Below are 7,909 nucleotides of genomic sequence, written 5' to 3'. Positions count from 1 at the left end.
TAGGTTTCAAGTGTCGAGGTTTGCGGTATTAACTTCCCTCTACTTATAAGATTCTAAACGAATTTTAGTTTGGAAAAGTCATTAAAGTTTCTTGGTTTTTCAGGGTCTTTCAACTTTCAATACCAAAAAGAGTAAGAATTTTGCGCGCACGATTTTACGGACACCACTGCACCCACAGCGTTATCGTTTTTAGGGGTGGAAGGTATTACTAATACCTACAAAATGTCACAGGATTTTCTTGATCTGGCCATTTTGGAGTTTTCTGTGGCAAATTTAAGATATTTTATTTTTGTAAAACTCTTAAATTTGCCACCAAAAATTTCAAAACGGCCAGATCAAAAATATCCTGTGACAATTCGGGCAACGTTAGAAGGACCCGTTGCATTCTAAGTTTCAGATTGACCTGAAATTTAAATAACTCACACGGACGATTTATTTAACTACGAAACTGTGCACTAACCTCTCTATTAAGGGGGCATCCTAGTGTAGCAGGCCTAAAAATAGCTGTTTTTTGCGAATTTTTTTTTAAACGGAAGCAACCGAGGGAAAACTAGGTTTGCCACATAAACGTACACATCTTTCTCCGTCCAAAACTGCTAAAATGTTGACTAACACCTCACGTATACCGGAAAAACGGCCTGAAAAAGAAAAAAAAAACAAAAAAAAAAAACAAAAAAAACGCGTCGCGAATGTTGTGTATCTACCCTCCAAATGGTCCGGTCGAGCTCAATTTTTTTCTGCTAGCTCTCAGGTAGTGTGGCTATGGCATGAACCTCCAGTTTAGGCCTCGGTAAACTGGAACCTTGTCAAAGAAAATCGTAAAGTTGAAATTTTACCTAATTTTTTGAAACAAAAATTTTAGTGTAATCAAAAAAATGGTAATAATCATTTGTTTTTAAAGTTAGAGGTTCATGCCATAGCGGCAAGTGTAAAGAACATGCAGACACCGGGGTTGGCCCGATCGGACCATTTGGAGGGTAGATATCGTCCACGACATTCGAGACGCGTGTTTTCTCGCAGACCGTTTCTCCGGTATGCGTGAGGCGTTAGTCAACCCTTAAGCAGTTTCGGACAGAGAAAGATGTGTACTTTTATGAAGCAGACCTAGTTTTCCCTCTGTTGCTTCCGTTTGAAAACAAGCAATACCGCCCTTCCGCCAAACGGAGTTGCCAGCTCTACTTCGCTGCGCCGGCAACTCCGTTCGGCAGGGGCCGGGCCTGCTTGGCCTGCCAGCGGCGATGCTCGGGCCTTCGGCCCGACCATTTCAGTCTGGCGATTTACTGAAGTGCATAATCAAATAATGTGACCGGTAAATCACTTTAAAGCATGCAATTGCATATTTGCAGCCGGTAGCAACTCCGTACGGCCGGGCTGACAAACTGTCTCGGCCGCGCCGCTGGGCCGGGGCGGCGCCCGCGCGCGCTGCAGCTCTCTTGTCTATTTGTCGTGCCACCCAAACTTCTTGACCGTTGGATTTTTAGCCCGCTCTTTTGCTTAAAAGCTATATAAGCGGGCTTATGCCATCGCCTCTGTGTTCGTCTGTCTGTCTGTTTGTCCGTTTCCCAAGAAGGACGTGGGCTAGAGGTTTGAAATTTTCAGGGTATTATTGTTGTCACTTCTGGTCAACGAAACGGTTGGTGCAAATCCTGGCAACCACCCCTGAGTGTGTCTGAGGGGGTAACAAAGAAATAGGGGTTGGTCCAAGAAGTGGAAAAAAAATATATTTTTTTTATGTTCACCTAAGGGGTAACTCGTGAAAGTAGAGCCCTTCCGACGAAAATTTTGTCCGTTTGGCTCTATCTTTCACAGTTTACGCGCTAGAGGGAGTTTTACCCACGAAAGTGGCTTAAAAATAATGCTCCCTGCCGAACCGAGTTGCCGGTGGAGCGAAGCGGAGCTGGCAACTTGGTTTGGCGGAAGAGCGGGCCCAGCTTGTTCATACCTGGAGGGCCGTTCAAACCGCTTGACGAGCCGCAGGACGAAATATCGTGAATTTAATCGTTCTAAACACATTTCAGGTGGCAAAAGTGCTAAATTATAAACTGTGAATGTCTCAGAAACATATTATGACATGGTTGAAGTCCGTACGTACAATATTTTGCGAGTGACAAGTTTCTACGAAATATGGTGTTTCCGGGCGGGTCGTGCATTACAAATTGGATCCATTCTCTCTTTTCGAGGTGAGTATAGAAAAGTCGCACCCTGCGATTCTGATTCGGCATGATCCGTGGAACATCTGATTCACTGGTGGTCGGTGGGTTAAAAGCGTTTTTCTCCTCGAAAAAAATGAAAATAGGGTGCCCTGTCACGTCTGCGGACCCCGTAGGTCGAGTTCAACTCGCATTTTAAAGTGTTTCCGGTTCGATTCAGGAGCTTTTATTTATATCATTAGATTCCTCGTTCTTTTCTCTTTCTAGCGCTATAAGGCGCTTTGTTAAAAGGAGGTCTGGTACAGGAGAAATGACAAATAGAAAAGAGAGCTGCAGCGCGCGCGGGCGCCGCCCCGGCCAAGCGGCGCGGCCGAGACATTGTGTCAGCCCGGCCGTACGGAGTTGCTACCGGAAGATATTTAAGTAAACGTAGGAGACCATAGGGGGGCCTGTGGCCCTAGAAATTTGCTCCTCGGACATGACAAAAGACTTTAACGGGGCAACACCGTGACTACACCCCACCCTCCTGCTTTGCTTAAGAATAAACAAGCAGGCCCGCCCTTCCGCCAAACGAAGTTGCCAGCTCCGCTTCGCTCCGCCGGCAACTCCGTTCGGCAGGGGCCGGGCCTGCTTGGCCTGCCGGCGGCAATGGTCGGGCCTGCGGCCCGACCATTTCTGTCACGCGATTTGCTGAAACACATGACCGAATGATGTAGCGGGCCTTCGGCCCGCTTTATAAACCCGTCGTCTTTGATTTTGCCCCAAGGACTCGAGAAAGGGATGTAACGGTGAAGCACCGTGACTTCAACCCACCCTTCTGCTTAGAAAACGTTTTTTGGGGGTAGGGGAAGAGTTTCCTTTCTATTTTGCGGTTTTTAGGCCTTTTACTACAACTTATTGTTCACTATGGCAATTTTTAGTTTATTTTTGTCAAAAAAGACCCTCTAGCACCGAAACGGTTAGAGGTTTGGCAAAACGAAGGGCCCGAAGGGCTCTACTTTGACGAATTGCCCCTTAGAGGAACATAAAAAAAAATTAACTTTATTGAAGAATTTTTGAACCTTGGATACCCCCATTCACACCCATAGGGGTGGTTGCCAGGATTTGCCGTAGGCGTTTCGTTCTCTAGAAGTGGACCTTAAGATACCCTGAAAATTTCAAGTCTCTAGCACATCTCCTTCTAGTGGAACAGACAGACAGACACACAGACAGACACACAGACAGACACGAGGTCGTTTGCATAAGCCCGCTGGATAGCTTTTTCAAAGCAGAAGGGCGGGCTAAAAAATGAACCCGCGCGTTCAGGCTTACAAATCACGAGATTGTATATTGCTGTTCAAACAGCCTTAAAACTTGACTTTTTCCCATTGTTTTCAATATATCCACCTCTAGGGCCGCAACAGTAAAAGATACGGCTAATCCGAGGGTAGTTCCTGATTCAGAATGTGTTGTCTTGGGAAGGTACTTTCTCTGACATTTTACGATTGGATGCCTCCTTGTACGTCTTTATGTGATGTGCAACGTGGTCATTTTCGACGTATTTTCGTCGAAAAAAGCACTCCAGCAGGACAAAATGCAACAGGTGGTGTTGAACGATCTCCCGCCTCCCACCCTGCGCCGCGCTGTCTGGTAGAAACGGGTTCGTTAAAAAACACGTCTTTTTAAGGCCTGCTACACTAGGATGCCCCCAAACAATTCGAAGCAGAGGGGTGTGGTGTTGCACCATTACAGCCCTTTCTCTTGTCTGAGGAGGAAATCTTAAGGGGGAATCCTAGTATAACGGGCCCAAAATAGGGGTGTTTTCGGGAATCATTTTAAAAGAAACTATTGCTTCGCCGCAAAAACCCAATACACCGTTCCACCACTGCAGGCACGTAGCGCCATCTTCAGCGTGCTGAATCTCCGAACCCCGGGGGGTATTGGCAACACACACCGGGTGTTTTTTAGCCCGCCCTTCTGCTTTGAAAAAGCTATCCGGCGGGCTTATGCAAACGATCTCGTGTCTGTCTGTCTGTGTGTCTGTGTGTCTGTTCCACAAGAAGGAGATGTGCTAGAGACTGCAAATTTTCAGGGGATCCCAAGGTTCACTCCCACAAAACAAAACGCCTACGGCAAATCCTGTCAGCCATCCCTATGGGGCTTAAAGGGGGTATCGAAGAAAACAGGAACGGCCAAAAGTTGGAATTTTTTTTTTGTATGATCTCCTCATGGGAACCTTGTGAAAGTGGAACCCTTTGAACGAAACTTTCGTCCGTTTTGCTCTATCTCTCACCGTTTGGGCGCTAGAGTGAGTTTCTCTCACAAAAGTGGCCCAAAAATTAATTTATTAATTTTCGAAAATATTGGATGGTCTGCCAGGGGGTAACTCGTCAAAATAGAGCCGTATGGACGCAAATTTCGTCCGTTTTGCTCTATCTCTAACCGTTTAGGCGGTAGAGGGTCTTTTTTGACGAAAATAAATAAAAAATTGCCATAGTGAAGAAAGTTGTAGTAAAATGCCGAAAAACCGCAAAGTAAAAAGGAAACTCTCCCCCCACCCCCAAAAACATTTTCTAAGCACAAGGGTGGGTTGTAGGTGCGGTGCCTCACCGTTACATCCCTTTCCCGAGTCTTTGGGGCAAACTCAAAGACGACGGGTTTAAGCGGGCCGAAGGCCCGCTACATCAGTCGATCATGTTCTTCAGCAAATTGCGTGACAGAAATGGTCGGGCCGCAGGCCCGACCATCGCCGCCGGCAGGCCAAGCAGGCCCGGCCCCTGCCGAACGGAGTTGCCGGCGGAGCGAAACGGGGCTGGCAACTTCGTTTGGCGGAAGGGCGGGCCTGCTTGTTTCTTTAAAGTAGTGTTTACTGAACGGTGTATTGGGTTTTTGCCGCGGAGCAATAGTTTCTTTCTAAAAATTTCCCGAAAACACCCCTTTTTTGGGCCCGTTACACTAGGATCCACCTTCAAGGGCCGCACGTCTGCCCCCTTGAAGCCTACGTTTTCTGTCTAGTGACTATGGGCTAAGAGGTCGGGCTCCTATATTGTCGAGACGCCATCAGCAGGCCAAGCAGGCTCGGCCCCTGCCTAAAGGAGTTGCCGGTGGAACGAAATGTAGCTGGCAGCTTCGTTTGGCGGTAGGGCGGGCCTACTTGTTAAAAACTCCAATTAAAATGGGATCCAAGTACTCAACTCCTGCCATAAAAATGTATTTCGGGCAGGTTCACTACGTCAACAAGAACTTCACCATCGACAAGGAGATCCTTAAGGGGTGCTGAACCTCTAAACAGCAGTTTTTGGGGCATTTTTGATTATTTTCTGTTCAGAAAACTATAAGGTATATTCTAAATCGGTTTGCGGTACCAACTTCCCTCTACTATTGAGGTTCTACACGAATTTTAGTTTCGTAAAGTCATCAAAGTTTCTTGGTTTTCCAGGGTCTTTTAACTTGCAATACCAAAAAGAGTAAAATTCTTGCGCGCACGATTTTACGGACACCATTGCACCCACAGCTTTCTTATTTAGGGGGGAGGAAGGTACTACTAATACCTACAAATTGTCACAGGATTTTTTTGATCTGGCCATTTTGAAATTTTTTGTGGCAAATTCAAGATATTTTCTTTTTGTAAAATTCTTAAATTTGCCACCAAAAATTTCAAAATGGCCAGATCAAAAAAATCCTGTGACAATTTTTAGGTATTAGTAGTATCTTCCTTCCCCCAAAATAAGAAAGCTGTGGGTGCAATGGTGTCCGTAAAACCGTGCGCCCAAGAACTTTACTCTTTTTGGTATTGCAAGTTAAAAGACCCTGGAAAACCAAGAAACTTTGATGACTTTACGAAACTAAAATTCGTGTAGAACCTCAATAGTAGAGGAAAGTTAATACCGCAAACCGATTTAGAATATACCTTATAGTTTTCTGAACAGAAAATAATCAAAAATGCCCCAAAAACTGCTGTTTAGAGGTTCAGCACCCCTTAACGCGCTGCCTTTCCCGCGAGGACGTGTCTACAAGGACAGGCTAGAAATGTGGAACGAAAAGGAAGAGCTAACGTACTGCATCATACTCAGTTTCACATGGAAATACGTCGCGATCCGGGATTAGAGGACGATGATGAGACAAGTTGTGGTGTGGTGGTAAAGCTGCATAGCCTAGAGTTCGACCGCGGACCAAGGGGTGAACAACTGGGCTGAGCCGGGGACAGAGTACTATATTACAACGTAACAAAGGTAATACAGGCAATACGAATATCAATGTATTACAAGGTATTACAGATCATACAAGGTAATACAAGTAATACATGCTAATAAGAAATACAAGTAGTACAAGTACTGTAAAGTAGGACGGTGGTGTAATATAAGGCATTACAAGTAATATTAGGTATTGTGAGTAATACACTGTATTATGAGTAATACAATGTAATATGCGGTATTCAAGATATTGCAGAGTAATACAAGGTATTGCAGAGTAATACCAGGTATTACCGAGTAATATAGGGAATTACAGATCCTAAATACTTGGAATACTTGTAAAGCAATGTACTATACGTAACATACGGAGTATAAGTAATAAAGAAATACACGATAACACGATCATGGTGTTACAAGGTAATACATGGAAGACACGAAATACTTGGTAATATCAGGTAAAATAGGGTAATACAGGCTTTGGGCGCAGTGGAATACACCAGTTGTTTACCCCTCGCCAAAGACTCCTTCCCCTAGCGCCACGCTGTTTGTCGCGTCTGTCCGCGAGTTATTGAATCCATCGAATAATTGTTTCAAGCGGTTCTCGCCTCAACTTAGTCACTATGTGGCTCAAAACATATTTCAGAATCGCAATTATGTCGTTAACAGTGTATATATGACTTAAACATATACATGGCCTGGATTACTATATGATGTCGCCACAAGAACGAATGGTAAAGGAAGGGGTGGCCATCATTGTGAGGCGTGAGGCGATAATTGTGGTTCAATAAATTTCTGCACCTATTCTCATCACTGGCCAATGTTTGCTGTGGGATATTTAAAAAAAAACCTTAACGCTAACGCTAACGTGAAAGCAGATGCCTGATACGTTTAGCGTTGAGCTTTTACTCCAAACTCTCACTTAACGCTCAGAACTAACAACAAAAACACAGCACTGAGCGCGGTGGCGTTTAACGCATCACCGTTGAACGCGGCAACGTAGAACGCATCACCGTTGACCACGGCAACGTTGAACTTATCGCCGTTCAACGTTGGCGTGGCGCGGGGTGTCTTGGCGCGGGGTGAGGCGGGAAGGCGTGTCACGCACGCACTCACACACGCGCACGGCATCACATGCAACGCACGGCCGGGCGCGGGGGGTGCCGGAGCGCGGCCGCCGATTTACGACTTTTTAAACGAACCAGTTTCTACCACACGGGCTGCGCGCGGGGGGCCAGAGCGTCATGTCGCCGCGACCACCTGTTGCATCTCAATTCCACATTACCTCAATACCGCCAACAATTAGCACTGTGCGACGTCTTACGTTACGTATTACGTTACGTCTTACGTTTCGTCTTACGTTACGTCTTACGTTACGTCTTACGTTACGTCTTACGTTACGTCTTACGTTTCGTCTTACGTTACGTCTTACGTTACGTCTTACGTTACGTCTTACGTTACGTCTTACGTTACGTCTTACGTTACGTCTTACGTTACGTCATACGTTACGTCTTACGTTACGTCTTACGTTACGTCTTACGTTACGTCTTACGTTACGTCTTACGTCACGTCTTACGTCACGTCTTACGT

General features: G+C 45.7%; 1 protein-coding gene across 2 annotated transcripts in view; it reads left to right on the top strand.

Annotated features, from left to right (window-relative positions):
* Positions 1 to 7,127, top strand: part of LOC127750461 (uncharacterized) — a 24,244-nt gene extending 17,117 nt beyond the window's left edge. Inside the window, exons 4-6 of one of the 2 annotated variants that reach the window (XR_008011690.1) lie at positions 104 to 202; positions 5,353 to 5,399; positions 6,113 to 6,208. Coding sequence is in view for 1 of the 2 variants with exons in the window: in XM_052272165.1 (XP_052128125.1) it covers positions 5,353 to 5,399; positions 6,113 to 6,236 (171 nt within the window). In the remaining variant the exon portion in view is untranslated. Of the gene's footprint in view, positions 1 to 103; positions 203 to 5,352; positions 5,400 to 6,112 lie in introns of both variants that reach the window. The other variant, XM_052272165.1, reaches the window with a different exon arrangement.
* The last annotated feature ends 782 nt before the right edge of the window (positions 7,128 to 7,909 follow it).

Source organism: Frankliniella occidentalis, unplaced genomic scaffold (genome assembly GCF_000697945.3).
Source record: "Frankliniella occidentalis isolate FOCC.00 unplaced genomic scaffold, Focc_3.1 Scaffold192, whole genome shotgun sequence".
Taxonomy (NCBI): domain Eukaryota; kingdom Metazoa; phylum Arthropoda; class Insecta; order Thysanoptera; family Thripidae; genus Frankliniella; species Frankliniella occidentalis.
The sequence above is the reverse complement of the archived record's forward strand: the minus strand, read 5'-3'. Positions and strand labels throughout refer to the sequence as shown.